The 26,031-nt window shown below is 43.1% G+C and overlaps 1 protein-coding gene across 1 annotated transcript in view; it reads left to right on the top strand.

Annotated features, from left to right (window-relative positions):
* The window catches only part of P3H1 (prolyl 3-hydroxylase 1), an 83,821-nt gene extending 58,772 nt beyond the window's left edge, over positions 1-25,049 (top strand). Inside the window, exons 9-15 of the mRNA XM_082274453.1 lie at positions 2,998-3,125; positions 6,546-6,641; positions 8,598-8,748; positions 10,075-10,192; positions 15,644-15,719; positions 18,827-18,967; positions 24,473-25,049. Coding sequence (XP_082130579.1) covers positions 2,998-3,125; positions 6,546-6,641; positions 8,598-8,748; positions 10,075-10,192; positions 15,644-15,719; positions 18,827-18,967; positions 24,473-24,709 — 947 coding nt within the window. The 3' untranslated portion in view covers positions 24,710-25,049. The remainder of the gene's footprint in view (positions 1-2,997; positions 3,126-6,545; positions 6,642-8,597; positions 8,749-10,074; positions 10,193-15,643; positions 15,720-18,826; positions 18,968-24,472) is intronic.
* Positions 25,050-26,031: the final 982 nt, after the last annotated feature.

Consider the following 26,031-nt stretch of genomic DNA (forward strand, 5'->3'; position numbering starts at 1 on the left):
TGTGCCAGGAGAAGTATTACATAGCAACCAATCGGAAGATGTTTTATAGTTCTCAGTGCTTATCTGATTGGTTTTTCTAGATTTTTGCAATCACTGCACTGCTTTTTTTCCCCTCCCACCCTGCCCCTAACAGATGACCATGGGATGTATTGGATTTTTTTTTTTCATACGTACCTAGGTGGATGCAGCATCGGTCCCCGCCGACTCTAACACCTGAGCAATCAGACACCGCCAGTCGCTCGGTTCTCAGTGCTCCATGAGCAGAGAGCTGGTGGCGGTCAATCACTAGCTCTCTGCTTTGCCCCCGCCTCCGCCCGTGCTCATTAACCGCGTCCGGACCGCTGCCGCCTTTTTTACTGCGGCAGTTCTGCCCTCCTGCGCGAACCGACGTAGACCTAGGTCGGCTGCGCGCAGGCAGCTAGGGGGCGCGCGCGCCGCTGGCAGCGCGCTCCCGCCCCCACTTGGCAGCGGGTAAGCCGATGCAGGGGACAGGCGGTTCCGATTGCCGCCTGACACCCGCGATCGCTCCCCGCTGAGAGAGGACGGTCGGCTGTTGTAAACACAGCCGTCCGTTCTTCTCTCTGGAATGATCACAGAGCCCCTGTGATCCTTCTATATAGGATCACAGGTCTCTATGGTAATTTCACAAGCCACGCCCCCCACAGTTAGAATCGCTCCCCTAGGCTCACATTTTAACCCCTTGATCATCCACAATGTTAACCCCTTCCCTGTCAGTGTCATTATTACAGTAACAGTCCATTTTTTTTAGCACTGATTACTGTAGTAATGTCACTGGTTCCCCCAAAAGTGTAAAAAATGTCAGTTAGGGATCCAATCTGTCTGCTGCAATGTTGCAGTCCCGCTAAAAATGGCAGATCGCCGCCATTACTAGTTAAAATAAAAATTACATAAATCTTTCCCGCAGTTAGTAGACACGATAACTTTTGCGCAAACCAATCAAAATACACTTATTGCGATTTTTTTTTTTTTTTTTGAGAATGTTTATATAGCAGAGAGTGAAAAATATTTTTTTTTTTTCAGTATTGTCGCTCTTTTTTTTGTTTTATAGCGCAAAAAATAAAAATCACAGACATGATCAAATACAACCAAAAGAAAGCTCTATTTGTAGGAATAAAAGGACATCAATTTTATTTCGGGTACAGCATTGCACAACTGCGCAATTGTCCGTTTAAAGTAACGCAGTGCCGAATCGTAAAATATGGCCTGGTCATTAAGGGGGCAAATCTTCCGGTCCAGAAGTGGTTAAAGCGCTGGGCTGTGGAGGGGGCGGGAGCAGCCGGCTCAGTGGCTCACGGAGAGGCTAAGCCAGGTGCCGGTCCAGGCATGTGGGCGGATCCCAACTCCATTGTCGTCCTCTTTCCCAAACCTGGACCTGCTCTGTGACAACAGCAGACAGCGGGCTTCAGCCTGCTGTCTGCTGAAAACGAGTTAAAGGAGTGCAGAACGAACTGCACTCCTGTGATCCGAAGGAGGAGTGCAGCCAATCCAAACACATTATGCACCAGAGCTAGAGCTCCTCAGTTAGCTGGGAACATAAGCTTGTTGATTGCAGAGCTGTAGGTCTGTTTCACCATTTCACATATTGGACCTCTGCAGAGAAATCACTGTTTTTACACAGAGCACAGGTCCTTCGTTGGAGCATGCTGGCAGGTGACAGGCTTCTCTACGAAGGCTTGGGCTACTTTCTAAAGAAAACAAATTGTAAGACTTTTAAAACACCTTTTTTGTTTTGATGTACCTGGAATTCTATTTATCTGATCAAGGGCCTTTTCATGCAATTGCTGTGCTGTAACGCCACACACATTGGTATGATGTTTTACCTTTAAAAAAAAAAAAAAAACAGCAGAAACAACCTATTAAAATGTAGCCATTTATGGGCATCCCTAAAGTGGGAGTAAACTCCCTTGTATAATTTTGACCTGTAACGGAACCGCCGACCCACACTGTACTTGTGGTCTTCTGTCAGCATACGGCTTCTTTGCAGTCATGAACATATATCCCAGATTTTCCCAGCCGCCCCCATACAAAGCTAGTCAACAACTTAGCTCGTACAAGTTTTGGAACCTTCTCCTTTATTGAACAGTTTCACACTCAATTTATACACACATGAGCACATCCCCCTCCTGATCAAATTACTAAACACAGGTCAGGGGTTGCCTGATTACGTTATCCTATGCAGATGAAATTGTATACAGACACCGAATTAACCTGAACTAATTATCTGCACAGAACAATGTGAGGTCATTAACATTTAACAATGGGACAGGCAGGCTTAACACAATTCACACCCCAGCTCAATAGATAGACAATAGGACAAGACTGCCAATGACAATGAGTCTGTCACAGAATTCATGGCAACAGGTCTCACAGTGCAAAGTGGGATTAAATCTCCACATTTCTTGAGAGCCACCAATGACCAATATCACTCTCCCATCTGAAGCCATCCAAACCGTTCTCTCAGCGTCCCCCAAGTATCTGTCCCTCACTCCGTGACAATGAACACCGTCACATGACCTATAGGTAAGCCTATAATAGGGCTTACCTATAGGTACAGTAAATATCTCCTACACGTGCACCGTTTAGGAAGTATTTACTTTAGATGCAACCGGTGACTTCACCGACACATGAGCTCGGAAGGAATATCATACCCGTGCTGTTTCTTCAGAGCCGCAACGTAAACAGTGATTCCCGCACAGTGATCTAATCGCCGGCTTGGCCATTCATATCACCGCAGCCCACACACCTGGAAAGAAGACCTGGTAAAGATAGAAGCGCCTTCAGCGGTGACTCTGCGCTGCTGGAGGGCTTAGTTTTCAAAGAAGTCTGTCATAATGTGCTGGTATGGGATGCATGCTAGCACATTATGACCTGAACTTCCCTGTGCCTTTTTTTTTTTAATGCGGTTTATTACAGCTTTTATTTTTACTGAACTTCTGCTTGTTTGAAGAATGTGTAACCCCAAATCTCCATCCACAGGCGGTCCGGTTCTGTTTGATGAGGTCAGCGTTGTGATGAATTCAAATACTCTGAACGGATCTCAGAGGGTGGTGACTGATGGGGTCATCTCTGAAGACGAATGCCGGGAACTCTTACGGCTCACCAATGTAAGCGCAGTTCTCTGCAGGGGGGGGGGGGGGGGGTGATGACATTTAATCCAAAATATTAACAATTACTTTTACAAAGAGACATCCGCAACTCTGTTCCCAGCTACAACACTATCCTAGTCTCAAAATACCAAACTAATCATTCGCTTTCATCCTCCCAAGACCTCCTGCTCTCTAGCTCCCTCGTCACCTCCTCAAATGCTCCCCTCAGGACTTCTCAGGAGCCTTTACCATCCTCTGGAACTCCCTACCCTGATCTGTCCGACTGTCTCCTGCTCTTTCTACTTTTAGGCGATCCCTGAAAACCCTTCTAATTAGAGAAGCCTATTCTGCCTCACTGTAACAACTGTAGTTTTTTTTCCTCCATCAGCTCTCGTCCCCTCTACACTTTTTGTATCGCTTGACCCTCCCTCCTAGATTGTAAGCTCCAACAATCGGGGCCCTCTGATTCCCCTCCTGTATTGAATTGTATTGGAACTGTACTGTCTGTCCTCACTCTGTAAAATGCTAAGCAAACTGTTGGCTCTATATAAATCCTGTATAATAGGGTTGTGTGAATGCTCCTTCAAAGGCGGCTGCAGGGTCTTCATGATGAAACACCATTTTCAGCCTCTGTGTGGGGTCTGGTTTTCCCCACCTCCTATTTTATAATCGTACGTTGATTTTCTGTAATTGGTTGCTTATGCTAAAACCTCCTGATTTGTATTAATGTTTAGATCTTTATCTACTCAGTTTCCAATCTCCATGTATTGGAAGTATTTTGGGGGGGTCCGCAGACTGAATGGACCAGTCAGGACTGCATCTGGCTGCAGAGGGGGGGGTCATGAGATGCATAAGCAGAGATCTTCAGTGAAAACTGCATGCCGAAATGATGGGTATCAAGAGATGAATGTATGTTCAGATAGTCAAGCTTCCCTAATGGGTTAGTGAGTCTGTCCAGCATGTTTAACCTATTCCCGTTCCCGCTATAGCCGAAGGAGTGCTACAGCGTGGGCTTACATTGCCAGGAGGGCGTCCATGGACGTCGTCCTGTGATCGCGCTGCCCGTGTGCTCTGTGATCACTGCGTCCTTTGTACTCAGCTGATCACAGATTGGGGTAAAAGGCCAATCACAGCGGCCCCCTTACTACGTCATCAACTGTGTCCAATGACAGCTGATCACGATGTAAACGCCAAGCCGGTTATCGGCGTTCCATTCCTTACGCTGACAGCGTGCAGCGAGTAGAGCCGATAACTGGCTTGTCTGAAAGGGACATCTTCCGTGATAATCGGGGCACTTATTATCTGTGTCCTGATTATTAGTGCAGTCTAGAGCTGCACGATTAATCGTTAAAAAAATCACGACCTTGATTCAACCTCTCATGATCTTAATCCGGCATTTCCACGATTCATGTACCAAGTACAGAGCTGTTCTTTGCTCACAGCTGTCAAGAAAAAAAAAAAAAAACGCTACCCATCAGATTGTGCAACAGAAGTGATGTTTGGACCTAAAACCACTTGCAGCGCATGTGTGATGTGTTCCACCATACGTTTCATACCCTTATGCATTCCAAACACTTCATGATCTGACGGGTAGTGGTAATCTGATAGTACACCCATGCCGACATCTTACTACACTCAGCTACGTCTTGAATTTCGAAGCATTTTTAGCAATAGTGAGCGTATATAAATATAGTATTGTGACATACGTGATGCTGTTTTTGAGGTTACATTTTTAAAGAAGCTGGATGCCAGCAGTAGGAAGGTGGTGGAGGCCATGTTGGTACACCCCGCACTGCTCCTCCTTAAGGGTCTATTCACACTAGCACGACTTGTCAGGCGACTTGGTAGCTTGACAAGTCGCGGTCGGTCGCTTGCTCGCCATTGAATAGTACAGGACCGGTTCTAATAGGAGTGACACAAGTCGCTCCGACTTAGAAAAAGGGTCCTGTACTACTTTGGGGCGACCTGGAGGCGACTTGCATTGACTTCAATTATATTCACTTCACAGGTCGCCCCACAAAATCCTGTCGCGGCAGTGTGAATGGGCTGTAACACTTTTGGCTTTCAAAATGAAACATCCAAACAGCATACCAGATATCTACTATATTTATATATGCTTACTTTTTTGCTAAAATTACTCTAAAAATGAAAGCAAGATGTCTGCATGGGAGTTTTATCCAATTTCCGCTACCCGTCATCACACATGCGCAATAAGTGGTTTTTGATCTGAACATCACTTCCGTTTCACAATCTGATGGGTAGGGGCATTCTGATAGAACACCGGAAAAGTTTATCACAACATTTCTCAGCGCTGAGTTAAATAGAAACCTTGTATTGTTTGGTTCTTTTAGATCAAAGGAATGAACTTCCCTCTGTAAATGAGGTCAGTTTACCCAATTCAAGGCCAAGCCTTTTTCTGACACGTGTTGCTTACAAGTGAATATCTTAATTTTTTTTGCTAGAAAATTACTTAAACCCTCAGACATTATATATATATATATATATATATATATATATATATATATATATATATATATATATATATATACACATACATACACATACATACATACATACACACACACACACACACACACACACACACACACGTGTGTGTGTGTATATTTAGCAGAGACCCTAGAGAATAAAATGTCGGTTATTGCAATATTTTGTCACACTGTATTTGTGCAGCTGTCTTTCAAAGAAATAAAGAAAATTTTTGGGAAAAAATACACTTCAATGAAAAAAAAACAAGCAAACAGTAAAGTTAGCCCAATATATAACGTGAAAGATGTTACGCTGAGAATCATGATTCTCATTTTATCCAGAATCGTGCCCACCAGTGCTACCTATCAGTGCCCACCAGTGCAGCCTATTAGTGGCCATCAGTGAAAGAGAAGAATTACCGGTTTGCAATTTTTTTTAACAAACCGTGAAAAGGTTTTCTTTCAAAATTTTTGGTATTTATTTTTTCGTTTTATTTAGCAAGAAAAAAAAACAGTGGTAATTACATTTCACCAAATAAAAGCTCTATTTATGTGAAAAAAATGATCGAAATTTCATATAGGTACAGTGTTGCATAACCGCACAATTGTCATTCTAAGTGTGACAGCGCTGTAAATTGGCCTGATCAGGAAGGGAGCAAAAGTACTACTGGGTAATAAGCAGAAGGCAGCAGTACTAAGCTTCACTCTTTACAGATAACGTTAAGAGATTAGCATAAAAAAATATAGATGCCTGTATACCTTTTGTTGTGTGCAGGGACTTCTTTCCTGCGTGTTGTGGGGCACTACCGCCCCATTCAAATAAGTGGACTTTCGTGCCCGTGCAAACCACGGGCCACACAAGTGGGAACCTAGCCTAAAACTACAGATGGTTTCTATTTATCATCCGTATAATATGCTCCAGTTCTAATCTCATTTCTGTTCTGTTTTCTAGGCTGCAGCCTCCGCTGGTGATGGCTATCGGGGTACAACCTCCCCCCACACTCCTAATGAGAAGTTCTATGGGGTAACCGTGTATAAAGCTCTCAAGGTAAGTCAGTGATCTAATATAGAAGCGCTTCCATTTCATAAATGCAATCCACAAATGCCATAGTGTGCCTTTTATAGGAAACACTGCAAGGAAAAGTGAAAGGGGTTGCTTATAATGGCTGCTGTGGGGTTTTAAAAGCTGATTGGTTGCTGCAGGTAACACCTTGGTTAAAGTGCATGGTGTTCCTAAATTGAACCAGGCCCAGTCTAAAATATTTCTGAGGCTAACTCTGCAATCTTATTGTACAATTTCCTATAGATCTGCTCTCAACTATGTAGCATGAGGGACTTCGTAATTTTATCATAATTTAAAGGATGGTTAAAGAGGAGCTCCAGGCTCTTCCCCAAAAAAATTAAGTCAGCAGCTACAAATACTGTAGCTGCTAACTTTTAATAAAAGTACACTTCCCTGTCCAGGGATTCTGCAATGTCCTTACCCGAGCCGATTCTTCAATCGGCTTTGGGTGCGGGCACTGCTAAATACCGGCATTTTTGAAAACTGCGGGCGATCGGCTTTCAGGTAAGGGTGGTCCCAGTGGCGGATTCGCCACGGGATCACCCTTACGGTGCGGCGGAAGAGGTGCTCCCTCCCGCCGCGTCTCGGCTGTTTTCCCCGCTTACCGGACCCGCCGGCATCGGGTAAAACGATCCGGTCCCGGATCCTCTGAGACGGGAGGGTCAAGTGAGGGCAAGATGGCCCTCACTTGACTCTATGGTCTTGGAGGACCAGAGTGACATTAAATGTTGTTGCCTAGCAACCGGTTTAAAGGGCAGGTTTTCTTTTTTTTAGTGTACTTCTGAGGTCTGAGGTCTTTTTGACCCCAGATCACACAATAAAGAGGACCTGTCATGTCTATTTCTATTACAAGGGATGTTTACATTCCTTGTAATAGGAATAAAAATGATCAATATTTTTTTTTTTTAAACTGTAAAAATGAAAAATAATAAAATAAATTGAAAAGAAAAAAAAAAAAATTAAAGCACCCTGTCCCTGTTGGCTCGCGTGCAGAATCGAACGTGTAAGTAAGTCCCGCCTACATATGCAAACGGTGTTCAAACCACACGTGTGAGGTATTGCCGAGGTCGTTAGAGCGAGAGCAATAATTTGAGCCCTAGACCTCCTCTAACTCTAAGCTGGTAACCTGTAGACATTTTTAAAGTGTTGCCTATGGAGATTTTTTGGGTATCTATTTACTCAGCGTAACATTATCTTTCACATTAGGGGAAAAAATTGGGCTAACTTTTTACTGTTTTTTCTTATTTTTTTAATTCGAAAATGTTTTTTTTTTTTTTCGGGTTTCAAAAAAATTTGCGTTTGGAAGACCGCTGCACAAATAGGGTGTGATAAAAAATATTGCAACAATCGCAATTTTATTCTCTAGGGTGTCATCTAAAAGAAAATATATAATGTTTGGGGGTTCTAAGTGGTTTTCTAGCAAAAAAAAAAAAATGATTTTAGCTTGTAAACGCCAAGTGTCAAAAATAGGCTTGGTCTTAAAGTGGTTAATGTTGCTTTAATTAGCCAGATGTAGTAACTTTGTCCTGTAGTAACTTTGTCCTGTAGTAACTTTGTCCTGTAGTAACTTTGTCCTGTAGTAACTTTGTCCTGTAGTAACTTTGTCCTGTAGTAACTTTGTCCTGTAGTAACTTTGTCCTGTAGTAACTTTGTCCTGTAGTAACTTTGTCCTGTAGTAACTCTGTCCTGTAGTAACTCTGTCCTGTAGTAACTCTGTCCTGTAGTAACTCTGTCCTGTAGTAACTCTGTCCTGTAGTAACTCTGTCCTGTAGTAACTCTGTCCTGTAGTAACTCTGTCCTGTAGTAACTCTGTCCTGTAGTAACTCTGTCCTGTAGTAACTCTGTCCTGTAGTAAGTAACTTTGTCCTGTAGTAAGTAACTTTGTCCTGTTACTCCTGTAGTAACTCTGTCCTGTAGTAACTCTGTCCATTTTGTTTTCAGATGGGACAAGAAGGGAAAGTGCCATTGAAAAGTGCGCACCTTTACTATAACGTCACAGACAAAGTGCGGCGATTGGTGGAGTCTTACTTCCGCCTGGAAAACCCTCTGTACTTCTCCTATTCTCATCTGGTGTGCCGATCAGCAATTGAAGGTACAGTCATTGAGGAGCAATAAATCTCATCTATGACCTGTTACATATACACGCCAAGCTTCTCTTCTAAGTACTGCTGTACAGGGATTGTGCTTTTATTTAGGCCTTAAAGCGGAAGTAAAGCGCTGCCTTTATTTATTTTTTTGTCCTGACCTGCAAAGTAAAGGCATTCTGTGAAACCTACCTGAAAATTAAGCCCTCATTGTCACCGCTGGAGGCCGCATCCATCTTCACCTGTCCTCCTTCCGGGTCCACAGACTCCAGCTGTGTGACTGGCTGGAGCTGCGTGACCTCACTCCAACGCATGCGTGCGGGAGCCGCAGTGACAGGGCTCTGAAAAACAGCACAGGTGGCCGTTCTTGAGAGTGCATGCGCTGTTGTCATCGGCTGAATAAATAGTAAATATCTCCTAAACGGTCCATGTTTAGGAGATATTTACAGTACCCATAGGTAAGGTAAGCCTTATTATACAGATTGTTTGTCTTACATAAATTTTACATAGTAAAATCAGGTCAAAACAAATCGCATGACAAGTCGCATCCTGTTGCCGGCAATGGCATTGTTCAAATTGATGCCACGCTGACTTTGGTCCTGCATCAGTTTGAAAAAGTAGTACATGCACTACTTTTGGCAAGTTCGGGTGCTACTTCAATAGACATCTGTGCCTGAAGCCACATATATGTCTTCAAATTTGCAACCCGAAGTTAAACTGAGATGCGGCTTTGAAATCGTGCAATTTCAGTTAAAATTCAAATAGGGGTCGACCAATTATCATTTTTTCAGGACCGATGCAGATTTTTCGGCCACCCATCAGGCCAATAGCCGATATTCTGTAAATTTTAAAGTTGGCTGGCACCCTGCGGTGGGTGGCTGGCTGGCACCCTGCGGTGGGTTGCTGGCACCCTGCGGTGGGTGGGTGAATGGCTGGTTAGCACCCTGTGGTGGGTGGGTGGGTGGCTGGCTAAGTTTGTGACCAATAACTATTATATAAAAAGAAATGTGAATGTCGGCCCCACCGATAATCGACCCCTAAAATTCGAATTTCAAAGCTGCACTCAATGTGAACAGGGGCTTAAAAAGGAAACCTAATGCAGCCATCACATCTAATAATTGGTAGGCTGCAATATAATGCTTTTGAGTTTATTACCCCCCCCCCCTTTTAATAAATAGAAAGCTGTGTGTTCAAGCTTGCTCAATAAAAATGTGATCAGTCACCCTTCTGGAAGATAAGATGTAGATAGACCGTTAACAAAAAATGAAAATGCATTCTGAAAGCAATGGTAGGTTATTCTCTTGGTATTAACATTTGAATTTCTTATTTTGCAGAGAAACAAGCAGACAGAAAAGATCTCAGCCATCCTGTCCATGTTGATAACTGCATTTTAAATGCCGAAGCTCTGATGTGTGTGAAGGAGAACCCAGCATATACTTTCCGAGATTACAGGTAGTTTTATCATCCCCTCTTCTGTGTGTGCTTTATCTGAGTATGGTGGTACTCGTAGCCGCTATATGCAGTTTGCCATTCAGTGCACTGCTGTCCCATATTGAGTGTATGTGACACATGGTAATTACAATAGTTAACCCTTTTGTTGCCAGGCCCTGCGCTCCACTTTTAAAACTCAGCTGGCCGACCCATTTTTGCAATTTTTCCATTGCTTTTTTATTTTTCCCTTACTTAAAAAAACTCCTAAATATAAATGCCAACCTGAATTCAGTTAATAATTAACAAATATTTGTAAATATTACATTGCGCCTTTTTTGCGAAATGGTGAAAATCAAAACGTACACAAAACATTTAAATATCCTCCAAAAATCTGGAGGTTCTCATTTTTCAATTAGTTTCCAGGGTTTATAAAAGACCCCTCAAACCATATATATTTTTTTTGCACATGATCTGTAGAAGAAAAAGAAGGGGCTACTGATTTGTAAGGCCCCGAGATATTTGCGCAAATTCAAAACAATATTTAAATAAAAATACCCGAAAAAAGTCTAATTCAGATGTCTACTTTTTCTGCTGTGGATTCCCTGTCATATCATAGCAGCGGTTCAGTTTGTTTGGGGCTATGCAGTCACGGCCGCATTATTCATTTACAGAGTTCTACAAGAGACGACCTGTAGTTCTCAGTGATTTATCAGGGCGCTGGTAAGCGCTCTTGGTAGTTCATTGATTTGCCCATAAGAGGTACAAGCAAACCGCTTACACTGACAATCTGCAGGAACCCTGCATTGCACCTGTGGTTTGCTGATGTCAGGTGCAACGCTTTCCAGGCTCCTACCAAAAAAAAAGATTTAAATGCACATTTTTTATCTGCAAAAAAATCTGCATTTATTAAAAAAAATAAAGGTTAACTTATCCTTTAGGCCCCTTTCACACTTGTGCGACCTAAAAGTCGTGCGATTTTGACTGGACTTGAAGCAATGCCTATATCTATAGACCTCAAAATGCATCAAAGTTGGACCAAAGTAGTGCAGGGACTACTTTGATATCGTTGAAACTTGAAGTCGCACAGATATGAATGGTACTCATTGGAAATTATGGATTACGACTTGTCATGTGACTTTACAGTCCCAAGTCGCATATGAAAGGGGCCTTAAGGTTCCCCTTCACTTTCTATCCTGTAGGTGCAACAGAAGTGAAAAGAAAAAATGTTCCATAACTTTGCAGAGATTTTTTTTTTACTTTTTGCGGTGACTCCTGGACAGATGTGAAAGGAAATCTCCCCAATGGACCTTGGAGTAAATAAATGATGTGGTTTTAAGGCCCCTTTAACACTTGTACGACTCAGAAGTTGCACAGACTTTGGAGTGCAACTTTGAATGGGTGCAACTTGGATACAACATTCGCTTTGACCAGTTTTAATGGACAACTGTTGCACACAATTTGCATTGTAATCAGGTATGACTTTCATGCAACTTCTGAGGGTTAACATTGAAGTCTCTGGCCCTCAAGTTGAATGATAGTCGGACCAAAGCAGTGCATGAACTACTTTGAAGTTGCTACAACTTTAAGTTGAGTATATATGAATGGGTATCCTTGGAAAACCTGGGAAATGACAAATCGCGCAACTCTGATGTCCAAAGTTGCATGACAAGTTGCACAAGTGTGAATGGAGCCTAGACCTTATGTTATCCCCAAAAAACTACTGGATTTTAATGGATTTAATAAAATGAATGTTTTAGCAGACTTTTTTCACCAGGATGTGCTGATCAGCTTTTAAAGGGTTTGTAGTAGGGATTGACCGATTATCGGCAAGGCCAGATATTGACTTTTGCCGATATATCTGTATCGGCCCTGGAACTGGCCGATATTCTAAATATTGCTCATGTAAGGGTAAAATGATGTCACATAGCATAATTCCGTTTACAAATGTTATTGAATATGCCACTCACATATGTACAAATTAAAGATATAAGCACTGGCACATCGGTATCTCTCACCCACTTGCAGTAAGTGACACCCGGGTGATACCGCTCCGTCCAGCATACAATGACGATCTCGGAGGTCACGTGGTTAATAAACAAACATTAACCTGTTCAATATGGGTCCTTTCACACGGGTGGTCCGGACCGTATGTCCGTTTTTCATCCCATCCGATCGCGGATGAAAAACGGACATAATGTATGTCAATAGGATTGCGATTTGCGTCCTTTTCCGATCAGTTCCGTTTTTTGGAATGGAAGAGAACCCTATTTTTCTTCCGTTTAAAAAACGTAACGGACGCAAAAACGAATGTCAGCGGTGTCATCCGCTGACATCCGCAATCCTATTGACATACATTATCTCCGTTTATCATCCGCAAACAGATGGGATGATAAACGGACATACGGACCGGATGACACAAGTGTCATCCGTGTCCGTAAAAAAAAAAAAAAGTGCCAGAAAAAACGGTCCGCCTTGTGTGAAAGGACCCTAACAGATTTGTGTTGAAAATTGTTTATTTTGCAAAATTTGAAATTTTCAATGCAATGGCCAAAATATCGGTATGGGCAACGAAATATCGATATCGGTCGATCACTAATTTGTAGTACAAACAGTCTACTCTGCTACACTGGAAGTGGTATAGAAATATGAAAGCCTTGTCCTGTGTGTAATGGGATCACATGTATCGGTTACATTTGGGCCCTGTGACCTCATTGCCCCAGGGACATTTCTGACCCCTCAGATTTATGGTATGTGTTTAACATTTGTATGAGCGCAGACAACTTTTTCCCCTTGTCTCAGTCAAGCTGCTACCTGTCTGAGATTCAGGTTGTTCTGTTAATAACGGTCATGAAATGAGTACATTGGAATCTCTGTGCAATGCATAGACAGGAAAATTCAGGCTAATGTTCTGCCCTAGGCCAAAGGCAACCTGATGAGACCTGCGATGTGCACTGGAAATATTCCCTACTCAGCTGCAGTAATGTGCTCTGCTAAGCCCATCTCCAAACTTTACATTTTTGAATGGGAGAAGGTAGAAGCCCTGTTAGTTTTTTTTTAATTCCGTCTTTTTTTTTTACCTGTTGGAGTTTTCTCCTGCTGTGTCAAGATAGGTAAGAAGAAAGGAAAGTTATCTATAAAGGGAACCCCTGACCACTAAATAAGAAAAAAAAAAAATCCAACCCCTATAACAAATATTTTGGCTGGAGTTCAGCTGTAGGGTCCTTTCACACAGTCCGCATTCCGTTGCGGACCGTGCTCAGCGGGTATCGATCCGCCGATCCCCGCTGAGCCGGCAGATGACTGCTCCAGATGACAGGGAGGTGTCAGAGCCCCGCTGCTCTCTATGGGGAATCGAATGAGAACGGACCGCCTGTCCGCTCTCATCTGATCCCCTGGACGGATGGAAAATAGGGTTTCCATCCGTCCGGATTTCAGGGACAGGATCGGATGCGGGTGTCAGTGGAGATGTCTCCGCTGACATCCGCTGCCCCATAAGGATGCATGGAGGATCCGATCAGATCCGCCTAAAAACTGACAGGCGGATCTGATTGGACCGCCCGTGTAAAAGGACCCTAACAGTAATTGTAAACCCTTACATATACCCAGTGAAGTGACTGGTCACAGAGATGAAACCAATCCTCCTACATATGTTCTACCTTTTTTTTTTTTTTCAAATATTTTAATTATTTGACAAGCGAAAGGATGAACAGGCATGTACACTGAGATCAAGTAAACAAGACAATAACAAAAAGTCAACATTGGTGAATACATGAATCAATGCGGGTTATGTCATGTATGTTATCTTTATTACTTTCAACTATAACGATTTTTCATGGCCAGTGATGAATTTCCCCCAGTTTGATAAGTTAATTTAGTTTTAGTTCTGTATTAATCATCACTGCCCAATACCTTCTATCCCCTTCAACGTATATAGGAAGATAAAAAGGGAAGGTAGGTCACAGGTAGATGATGAGAAAGTGAGATAGAAAAAAAGCGAAGAGGCGAGAGAAAAAAAATATACAACTCCGGTTTCATCCGTCTACAGAATATTTTGCCAGTACTGCTGTGGAACATCCAGGTGCTCTTGTGCAAACTGTAAACGTGCAACGTTTTATTTGGACAGAAGTAGGGATGCACCGTTCTGACTTTTTTGGTCCAGATCCCGATCTTTTGCTTTGTGAAATCGCCGATTCCGATCCAGAAGTACTGTTTTGTACTTCTGGATCGGAATACTTCCGGATTGGTATCGGGATCGGAAGATACCTAGGAAGTGTCCACATCACACAGCCAGTGATGTGGATACCGAAAGAAATACGACCCCCCCCCCCCCCTATAAACAGAAGAAGAATGCCTGCAACTGTAGAATTAGATGACTAAAAGCTTTTTTTTTCTCCTATTGAAGTGATTGAGGGAGGGTCAGAAGCCTGGAGAGTAGCGACGCCCTGGATCGGCCCGTGGGTTTGTTACCGATCCCCGATCCAGCTATTTTGCCAGTATCGAGGCCGATATCCGATCCGAATATCGGATCGGTGCATCCCTAGACAGCAGTGGCTTCCTCTGTGGTATCCTGCCATGAAATCCATTCTTGTTTAGTGTTTTACGTATTGTAGATTCACTAACAGGGATGTTAGCATTTGCCAGTGACTTTTGTAAGTCTTTAGCTGACACTCTAGGATTCTTCTTCACCTCATTGAGCAGTCTGCACTGTGCTCTTGCAGTCATCTTTACAGGACGGCCACTCCTAGGGAGAGTAGCAGCAGTGCTAAACTTTCTCCATTTATAGACAATTTGTCTTACCGTGGCCTGATGAACAGCAAGGAGATACTTTTATAACCCTTTCCAGCTTTATGCAAGTCAACAATTCCTAATCGTAGGTCTTCTAAAAGCTCTTTTGTGCGAGGCATAATTCACATCAGGCAATGCTTCTTGTGAAAAGTAAACCCAGAACTGGTGTGTTTTTATAGGGCAGGGCAGCTGTAACCAACACCTCCAATCTCATCTCATTGATCGGACTCCAGTTTGCTGACATCTCACTCCAATTAGCTCTTGGAGATGTCATTAGTCTAGGGGTTCACATACTTTTTCCACCTGCACTGTGAATGTTTACATGGTGTGTTCAATAAAAACATGGCAACATTTCATTCTTTGTGTGTTATTAGTTTAAGCAGACTGTGATTGTCTATTGTTGTGACTTAGATGATGATCAGATCACATTTTATCACCAATTTGTGCAGAAATCCATATCATTCCAAAGGGTTCACATACTTTTTCTTGCAGCTGTATAAGCAGAGACCATGTGACCTTTGCCTAGGCTATAGGTCCTATAAAGCCTAGAAGCTGTGTTTTTTTGCTTATGGCAAGTAAGAGGTGTCATTTGGTGTTTGCAAATTGCATCATACATGGTTTGGTAGACAGACTGAAATATACACTTGTTCTGTTTTGCACACTCCCTAATGTTTGTCTTTCTTTTAGTGCCATATTATATTTAAATGGAGACTTTGAGGGAGGAAACTTCTACTTCACAGAGCTGGATGCCAAAACAGTCACAGTAAGTATGGTTCTTAACCTTCCTGGCGGTAATGCCGAGTGTGATTTGGGGTTAATTTTCAGTACCAAAAGCGGTAACCCCAAGCCACACTCAGGATTACCCCAGAATGATACTCTCCTTCCCCTGCGATCCTTCGCCGTCCTTCCCATCCTTCCTGCAGCCTTCCTCCCGCTGTCCTCTCGCTCTGTGCTTGGCCCGCACCTTCTTCCGGTTCCCTTCCCTGCGAGTGCCGTGTTGCAGGGGGGGCAGAACCGACGGGAGATTAAAAAAAAATGACATAATACAGGGTAATCTGTTAGAATTACAACTTTTGTATCAAGCCATTTCACCTAGAGGCTTTTCCAGTGCCCTGCCTGTACTTTTTGCGGTACTTTGTGCCTGGATAGTTAACGTCCATGGCATCCAAAAAGCGTTCTTTTAGCTCAAAAATGCTTTTGGACAAACTGGAAAACAGCGACGGTGTATCAGAATTATTTGAAGAACTGAGCGATGGCGATTCGTGGGAAAATTCCTCCCCAGCCACTAAAAGTGACAACAGCGACGATTCTGCGACTGAGCTCAGCGATGTGCGCGCTTGGTGCTCTATTGATTGCGATACGGATCAGGCAGCGCCCCCGAGTACAGATTCTCCCTCCATAATGAAATATCTATACTTCGAAAACAATGAAGAATTCGATGAAATTTATTCTTATATTCTAATTTATGATTTTGTATTTCAAACTTTTATCATACCCAGGATGTCTACTAGACTCTTGTTTGGACAGATTTAAGTGAGTTATTCCTAAGAATTACAGGCCTAAAATATAAAACAATGTACCGCTTTTAGCACAGAAATTCTGACATAATCAGACCGCCAGGGAGGTTAAAGGAATAATTTATGTGTTTTTTTTTTTTTTTTTACTTTCCACTTTTCCTGAGGCGTAACTGACCAAGGAACAAATAGGCAGATTAACCTCTTGGTGCTGATGGCACGCAAATATGTGGCCTTTCGGCGAGTGGGCGCATATTTGCGTACCACATTTCAAACACAGCTGGGCCGAGAGTGCGAGGGTGCCATGTACCTTTTTTATATGCGGGTGTGCTGCGAATTGAGCCATAAAAAAACCAATGAGCTCAAATCGCACTGCAAAGAATGGCATGTGATATGAACAGGAAAACAGTGCGATTCCTGTTTGAATCACATGCAGTTCCCCGCACTGCAATAGTGTCAACAGGGTCTAACAGACTTTGCTTCCTGCACTTTCAAACACCAACATTTGCCAATGGTAGCCTTTAGGAAATGTGTTCGGTCTTAAAAACAAAAATGATCTCTTGGCATAGGTGTGTGGGTGTGTGTGTGTGTGTATACGTATATGTATATATATATATATATATATAATATATATATATATATATATATATATATATATATATATATATATATATATATATATATGTATATGTATATATATATATATATCTTTTATATGAATGCATTACACAGTGATATATTATATATGTTTTATATGAATGCATTACACACAGTGATATATTATATATGTTTTATATGAATGCATTACACACAGTGATATATTTCAAGCATTTCTTTCTTTTAATTCTGATGATTATGGCTTACAGCTAGTGAAAACCCAAAATTCTGTATCTTAGAGAATTACAGAAGACCAATAAAAATAAAAGGATTTTTAATACAGAAATGTTGGCTTACTGAAAAGTATGTCTATGTACAGTATAATATGCACTCAATACTTGGTCGGGGCTCCTTCTGCATGAATTACTGGATCAATGCGCCGTGGCATGGAGGCGATCAGCCTGTGGCACTGCTGAGGTGTTATGGAAGCCCAGGTTGCTTAGATAGCGGCCTTCAGCTCATCTGCATTGTTGGGTCTGGTGTCTCTCATCTTCCTTTTGACAATATCCCACAACTTCTTTCTATTCTCTCTATGGGGTTTAGGTCAGGCAAGTTTGCTGGCCAATCAAGCACAGTGATATCATGATCATTAAACCAGGTATTGGTACTTTTTGCAGTGTGGGCAGGTGCCAAGTCCTAGTGGAAAATGAAATCAGCATTCCTATAAAGCTGGTCAGCAGAGGGAAGCATGAAGTGCTCTAGAATTTCCTGGTAGAGGGCTGCACTGACTTAAGACTTGATAAAACACAGTGGACCAACACCAGCAGATGACATGGCTCCCCAAATCATCACTGACTGTGGAAACCTCACACTGGACCTCATGCAACTTGGATTCTGTGCATCTCCACTCTTCCTCCAGACTCTGGGACCTTCATTTCCAAATGAAATGCAACATTTTCCACAGTCAGGAAATTCTAGAACACTCCATGCTTCCCTCTGCTGACCAACTTTATGGAGATGCTGATTTCATTTTCCAGCAGGACTTGGCACCTGTCTACACTGCCAAAACTACCAATACCTGGTTTAATGATCATGGTATCACGGTGCTTGATTGGCCAGCAAACTCACCTGACCTAAACCCCATAAAGAATCTGTAGGTTATTGTCAAGAGGAAGATGAGACACCAGACCCAACAATGCAGATGAGCTGAAGGCCGCTATCAAAGCAACCTGGACTTCTATAACACCTCAGCAGTGCTACAGGCTGATCGCCTCCATGCCACGCCGCATTGATGCAGTAATTCTTTCACAAGGAGCCCCGACCAAGTATTGAGTACATACTATACAGTACATGGACATACTTTTCAGGAAGTCAACATTTCTGTATTAAAAATACTTTTTTTTTTTTTTTATTAGTCGTCTCCTGTAATATTCTCATTTTCTGAGATACAGAATTTGGGGTTTTCACTAGCTGTAAGCCATAATCATCAAAATTAGCTTTAAAGCGCCCAAAGAATTAACAGTAAACAGTACTTCAGATTCCACCTTTTCTTAGGCATCAGTGATGTCATTTTGCCTCCTATCTGCATCTAAATCCTGTCTGAATGGAGTGTGCACGCGCGCAGAATTTGGAGCTCTTCTTCTTTTTTTTTTTTTCTCTGTTCATGTCCGTTTTAGATGGACCAAAACAATGGAATTGTCAAAAACATCTGCAAATGTAATTTCGCTGGGTGTGACAGTGCTGTGCTTTTTATCTATAGGCTGAAGTCAGGCCACAGTGTGGGCGAATGGTGGGGTTCTCCTCCGGAGAAGAGAACCCCCATGGAGTAAAAGCAGTCACTAAGGGTCAGAGGTGTGCTGTGGCATTGTGGTTTACACTGGACCCCCGCCATAATGAAAGGGTAAGTGACATCATGTAGCAAATAGAAGTTTAACAGGTCTGCATGCTGTTGATTTATTCATGTCCTGGAAAGAAAAAATCTGCTGTAATTATTTACACCATTCCCCAGGTTTTATACCAGGTACACAGAAATACCTGTTGATCTGCCAGAAAGTCAGTGAACCCCTAATTCCTTTTTAAGCAGACAAGGGTCACACCAGGACTAGATGAGCTCATTCATGCAGATCTCCTGTCTGGGCGATGCAGGCTATCCATCCCCACATATAGGATGCCAATGATGCCATTATTGGTAAACAATATGACGTGCTGATGCATAGGAAATAGTAAAACATTTGCCTGCAACCCCCACACACAGATGATTGCTAAGGTGGAATAATTAAGTGTTCTTGCGTGGCAAGACCACTTACTGTTCTCACATATATATTCTTATTATTGGATGATAGGAGTGCAAAATATGTATCTAACCAAGGATCCCTATAAACATATATTCACTCACCCTGCGCTATATAGGACAACTGGATAGACAACTTGGTGAAAGAAAATGACATAAAGTCTAAGCAGCTGTTATAAATAAATAAAGTACATAGTAGGTGTTCAAAAGGATCATTAACAAATTATGTCATAAACCACAAACACTAACAGCGCTGAAGTGCAAGGGATATTCGTGCACTCGCACAAATCCGTAAAAACAGTCTGTTCAAGGTTCCGTGGAGACTCCTGTATCTCTTATTCAAGGGAAAGGTGTGAGGGACCTGGACCTGGATAGAAAGCACCACACTTCCACCACCGCCAAGTAATGGGAACTCACCAGATGGCAGGTGTGTGCGCGGTCGCCATTACACTGTACTATATACGCCGGACACCTTCCTGGGCAACGCAAGTGGTCTATTGGGATTCGGTGGTCATTTAAGCGTACTATATGCCGTACTATATGCCTTCATTCATTCTGGCTTCTTGTGAGTAGACATCCTAGGGGAGAGGGGCTCTTTATGTGTGATTTTCAATAAACCTTATTTGCGGAATTACACTATTGTTTGCCCCCACTCTGTTCATTTGTATATGCTTTGGTGGACGGAGTATCAGCGTGATAAGAAGGCAAAGAGATCCGATTCTGGAGTCCTGTACCCTGAAGAGAGTTGGTTTATAGTGAAGGGCTCATATACACCTGCCATCTGGTGAGTTCCCATTACGGGGGGGGAGCACTTGGCGGTGGTGGAAGTGTGGTGCTTTCTATCCAGGTCCCTCACACCTTTCCCTTGAATAAGAGATACAGGAGTCTCCACGGAACCTTGAACAGACTGTTTTTACGGATTTGTGCGAGTGCACGAATATCCCTTGCACTTCAGCGCTGTTAGTGTTTGTGGTTTATGACATAATTTGTTAATGATCCTTTTGAACACCTACTATATTCTTATTATTATAGCCAAATTTACCACCCTAACTCCTCCCACAGTTTTTACACTATATAGACAGTAATATACCGAAAACGTGCGGATTATTCCCAATTGGTGTGCTATTACTTTGTGAAACATTTCGCCGAATGGTTCACAAAATATCTGCGTTTTTGTGGGTAAATTGGTCCCATAGGAATAAATGGCGGAATGTTCAAAACTAGAGTGGGAGCTGAAAAATCAGGACATGATTTCTAAAATCCCACCTACACAAATCTTATATCAAAACATTCAGCTATCCCTGCTGCCACTAAAAATGTTGCTAAGCCATAGTCCTCACAATTTCTTAACTGCTGCCACTCCCACACAGCACACGGCAAGAACACTTCACACAATTTCTAGTTATAAATGCATTTAAATAAGGGTTGGGGATGGAGGGAGTGGGGGCTTCTACAGTCCAATCTATATCCGCCCCACAGACAGCAAAGTCACTTACCAGAAATACACTGACACTTTTATGCAAGATGCAGCGCAGCAGCAACACACACGGAGTCAGGGACAGCATGACTGGCGTGCTACTGCCCAGCCCTGGGGGACTTGGAGAGGCTCAAGCCTTGTGTTTCCCAGTGGGATTGGGACGAGTCTACACGGAAAACCAGAAGTGACGCAGTTCCACTCAAAGAACCACCCTACGTCCTATGAACCGACAATCCTAAACCATCAAACGAAGCTGAATGCAACAGTGGGGGTGGTGGGGTAGGTCTTTTCCCTTCCCTCCCTGCCTGCCAGGAATCCCGTGTGAACCATGTTTAACGTCATTAAAATCCTAGAATCCACTTTTAGTGTTTTACATAATGTCCAGTGTTGGTTTTTGTAATAGAATAGTGGGAAATACCTCCATTACATCGCTTCTCTCCTCGCTAATCTCCCACATATATATATATATATATATATATATATATATATATATATATATATATATATATATATATATATATATATATATATATATATATATATATATATATTTTCAATAGTTTGGGGACTCTAATTTTCCTACAGACTAAATAATATACACTGATTTGGGCTAAATTCACCCACAAAATGTTGCAGAATACATTTTGGCCTAAATTTATTTAGCATTATTTACAAAGAATTATTTACATTATTTTAAGAAAATAAGAAAAACATTTTTATTTTTTTTTTTTTTTTAATTTTTGATCGTTTTTTTTTTTTGTTTAGCAAATAATAAAAAACTGAGTGGTGATTAAAAAGCTTTATTTGTGTAAAAAAAAAAAAGATTTAAAGTTCCATATGGGTACAGTGTTGCATGACTGTGCAATTTTCATTCAAAGTGCAACAACGCTGAAAATTGGCCTGGGCAGGAAGGGGGTGAAATTATCCGGTATTGAAGCAATTAAGGTCTGCAGTACATATATTTTTTTTTTTTTTAAAACCAGTGAGTTTATTGGACAAAAAAAGCAGGATAGACATTGGTGTACAGAAATTAATACATCAAAACAAGTATCAACTAGGTCCGTGCATGCAGACAAAATCAGAGCGGATTGTGTCATTAGTACATAGCAATTTACATTTCAAGTACAAAACTCAAAAAAAGAGGGAGTGCTGCCACCCAAGGGAGCTCCAACCGTTGACATGGAGTGCCTTAACACCCAGTGTCTGGACTCTGGACCCATCTATCCCAGATCTTAGCAAATTTGGCCAGATTTCCCCTGTTTTTATACATAATTTTATGGTACGGTATGACATCATTGACTTCGGCCTTCCACGCCCCAAACGTGGGCGGAGAATCCTGCATCCACTTTCTGGCAATAAGCTTCCGAGCTATAAACAGAGTGGTCTGTAGGAAGGCAAGTAGGCTTTTGTCCATTTCTTCATCTGGGTATATACCCAGTAGGCATTGCCTGGGGACCAGCTGTACCGGGGAGCCCATTTTGTCGTGAAGGAATGCGACAATCTGTTTCCAATACCCCTGGAGCTGGGGACAGCTCCAGAGGAGGTGGAAAAAATTTCCCACAGCCGTCCGGCACATCGGGCAGTTAGGCGACAGTTCAGGTCTGTATCTCTGATAGGTTCGGTGGAGGAGGAACAACTGGGTGAGCCTATCAGACAGCCTAGGGGACACCGCTTTGCACGTCCCCAAGGCATCATCCCATTCGTCATCCTCTATAGTGCCCACGTCCGCCTCCCAGGGGGATCTTAGCAGCGTAGGCAATGGCTGTGGAGCTGGGGGTGTGGAGCTCAGCGTAGAGAATGGAAATCAGGTGTTGGGGATCAGTACTCTTGAGGAAATCAATTATGGAGGGGGTCTCCAGGGGAGGAGGAGGGGTTGGGAACTGGGCCCTAAATGCGTGCCTGATCTGATAGTAGCGGAAAAGCATGGAGGCTGGGAGATAAGAAGTGGAGCTCAAATCCTTGAACGAACGTATGGTTTCCCCTTGGAGTAAATGCGAAAGAAAGTATATTCCCTTTCCACTCCAGAGTTCAGAGTCCGGCATGGACCTGAACTCCGCCAAGGTCCCGTTATGCCACAGGGGGGTATGGGTGTGTAGAGCTGGGTACTTCAGTTTAGTCATAACAACCTCCCAAATCCTACTGCAATGGTATAGCATAGAGTTGGTCTCGCCGCGTTCCCGGAGCCCCGTACCCCTCGGAATACCGCAGTCAGAGGGTCGTCAGTCAATTGGGTCCACCTGGGGCAGAGGAGGTGGAGGAAGCGGGTCTTATCGGATTTATCTATATGGAACAGATGGGATAGTTGAGCGGCCAGGTAATAGAGATTAAAGTCAGGTAAGGCCACACCACCCAGGTTAGAGGGGGTTTTTAAGTTTGCGCCAAGAAAGCTTGTGCCTATTCTGACCCCATACAAAGGCTTTAAGGAGGGATTCCATTTGTTTGAAAAACTTTAAGGGCAGGTAGATCGGGGAGTGCCACAAAACATAGAGTATCTTTGGGAGCAGAACCATTTTTATGAGATTCACTCTACCCATGACGCCCAAGGGCAGCTTCGCCCAAATCTGGGTTTTGGCCTTAATTAGGTCGTACAGAGGTTGGATATTGTCCTGGATATAATCCCGGGGATTTGGCGTGACCAAGACCCCTAGATATTTAATCCTCGACACCTTCTGTAGGGGTAAGGGCGAGGGTCGCCGGGGGGGGGGGTGATCCAGAGGTAGTATTTGTGATTTGTCCCAGTTCATTTGCAAACCGGAATACTTGCCGAAACGTTCTATCAGGGACAGGGCCGCGGCGAGGGACGTGTCCGAGTCCGCCAGGTAGAGTAACGTGTCGTCCGCATACATGCTAAGTTTCTCGGTCAGGGGTCCCACCCTCAGCCCATCTATACCAGGGTGGTTCGGAATGGCGATGGCCAGTGGCTCGGCCACCAAGGCGTACAATAAAGGAGAGAGCGGACAGCCCTGCCTCGTCCCCCTGGACAGTGGGAATGGTTCAGAGGTCCTGCCATTCGCCAGAATTTTGGCAACCGGGGCACTGTACATCAAGCGAACCCATTTTATAAACCGTGGGCCAAACCCAAACCTCTCCAGGCATGCCCAGAGAAAGCTCCACTCTACAGAGTCAAAAGCTTTGGCCGTGTCCAGTGTCACCACCACCCTATGTCCCGAGTTCTCATGCCGTGCTTGTATATTCATGTATAGTCTACGAAGGTTGAAAGACGTGTTCTTGCCGGGCATAAAACCAGTCTGGTCTTCGTGAATCAGGGACAAAATGACCCGGTTCAGTCGGATAGACAGAATTTTTGCGAGTATTTTGATGTCTACTTGTAGGAGCGAGATCGGGCGGTACGACTCCGGAAACCGGGGGTCCTTGCCCGGCTTAGGGATCAGCACAATAAGCGCCTCTTTCATGGACGTGGGCAACCTATTTTCTTTAAATATGGCATTGAACAACGTCAGTAGCTGCGGCAAGAGAAGCTCGGAAAAATCGGCGTAGAACTCGATGGGCAGGCCATCCGTGCCCGGGGACTTGGACCTGGGGAACCCGGACATGGCCTCCGCAATCTCATCCCCCGTTATCAGTACATATATTTTTAATAAGAGGGCATAATTCTAACTTTTTTTTTTTGTTTTCAGGAAAGGGTCCAAGCAGATGATTTGATAAAGATGCTTTTTAACACCGAAGACATGGACATATTCCTAAGTAACGAATCTGCCAAAACATCAGAAGGTGGTAACTCAGAGCATGCATCTGATGGCCCTGTAGACTCTGCTAAAGCACCAGAGCCACCGAAAGCTCCAGACTCTGACACTTCCAAGGAAGGTGTCCTAAGACCACCATTGGACTCTACGCAAACAAAAACGGAATTATAACGGTAACACAGACATTGACCTGCAGACTGCTGCCTGGATGGAATCTGTGAATCAGGGATCCATTGCCACAGATCATTTTCTTGAGGGAACCAAGCTGCCATTACAGTATAAATTTTCATTTTTTTTATTTTTATTTTTTTTTCCTTAAGTATTTGAAAGTGTTTTGTCAAAGGCAGTCTACGACTCGCAAGCCTCCATGATCCGTCTGCCAGAATGTGCTCATGTAATAGACCTCCGCCTCCTGACCCAACATTTATTTAAGAGGTTTTCTGCTGTGGACTGCAAAACAGAAGCCAAAATTTTGTTCTAGGAAGAGGACCTCAAATAGCTTTTTTTTTTTTTTTTTTTTTTTTTTTACCATAAGGTTTTTTACCCCTTTAAAAAAGATTTTCATTTTTATATACTTTTTATAATGTAAACCTCAGTTTTTCGTTAACACAGGTGCTATTTATTATTGCACTCCTTTGTGCAATTTTTGGTGGTTGATGTTGGAAAATCCATTCTTTTCCTGCCATTTCTGTACTTGGAAACTGATATGAAAGGGGAAGTTGGAGTATTTTCTGAGCAAAAGACTCTATATGAAACTTATTTGTGATTTCCAAGAAGCCCCCAAGAATTGGACTATAAAAAAGACCCAAAGCAAACAATCAGGCTTCTTTTGTTTGGCATCCTGGTAAATTTTGGGGAAGAAAAACAAGATGCTGATTGGTTGCTATGAGCAACGCAGACAGCTATTGCCTATCTCCATGTATTCTGTTGTATTGGATTCTGTTTGTCAATGGGCTATAGACATTTACAGCTTCTTAAAGAGGAACTCTGGGGGGGGGGGGGGATCTCTGATGCAGTGGGGCTGCATGGGTTTTTGCCTAGGGGTGAGCAGAGTGGAGATGTACTTACCTGATCCGCTGATCCTTCAAATGCAAGATCGGTCCCTTCCCCCTCCCAGTCTTGTGCATGGACTGTTCCTGATGTCATCATGCCCATAGACTGGCTCTGGACGTGAGGACAGCAGGAACAGTCCACCTCTGGATGTGGGGGAGCCTGATTTCAAGATGATTGGGTGAGTTTAGCCTTTCAGTGCCCCCCCCCCCCTGGACAAAATGAGCAGTTAACCCATGCAGTGCAGGCACAGCCCCACTGCATGGGGCAAAAACAATTTCCCAGATTCTTTAAAGCATGCCTCCAGTCCTGCTCTGTACTGGCTTAGCCAATTGCACCCCCTGGTGCTGCCATTATAGCATGTGTGCAGATGTGCCTGACCTTTGGTTCTTACTAGAGCCCTTCAACACATTTGCGCATGCCCAAGCGATTTCCTGCGCATG

This window comes from Pelophylax lessonae (assembly GCF_965119305.1).
Source record: "Pelophylax lessonae genome assembly, chromosome: 12".
In the NCBI taxonomy this organism is placed as follows: domain Eukaryota; kingdom Metazoa; phylum Chordata; class Amphibia; order Anura; family Ranidae; genus Pelophylax; species Pelophylax lessonae.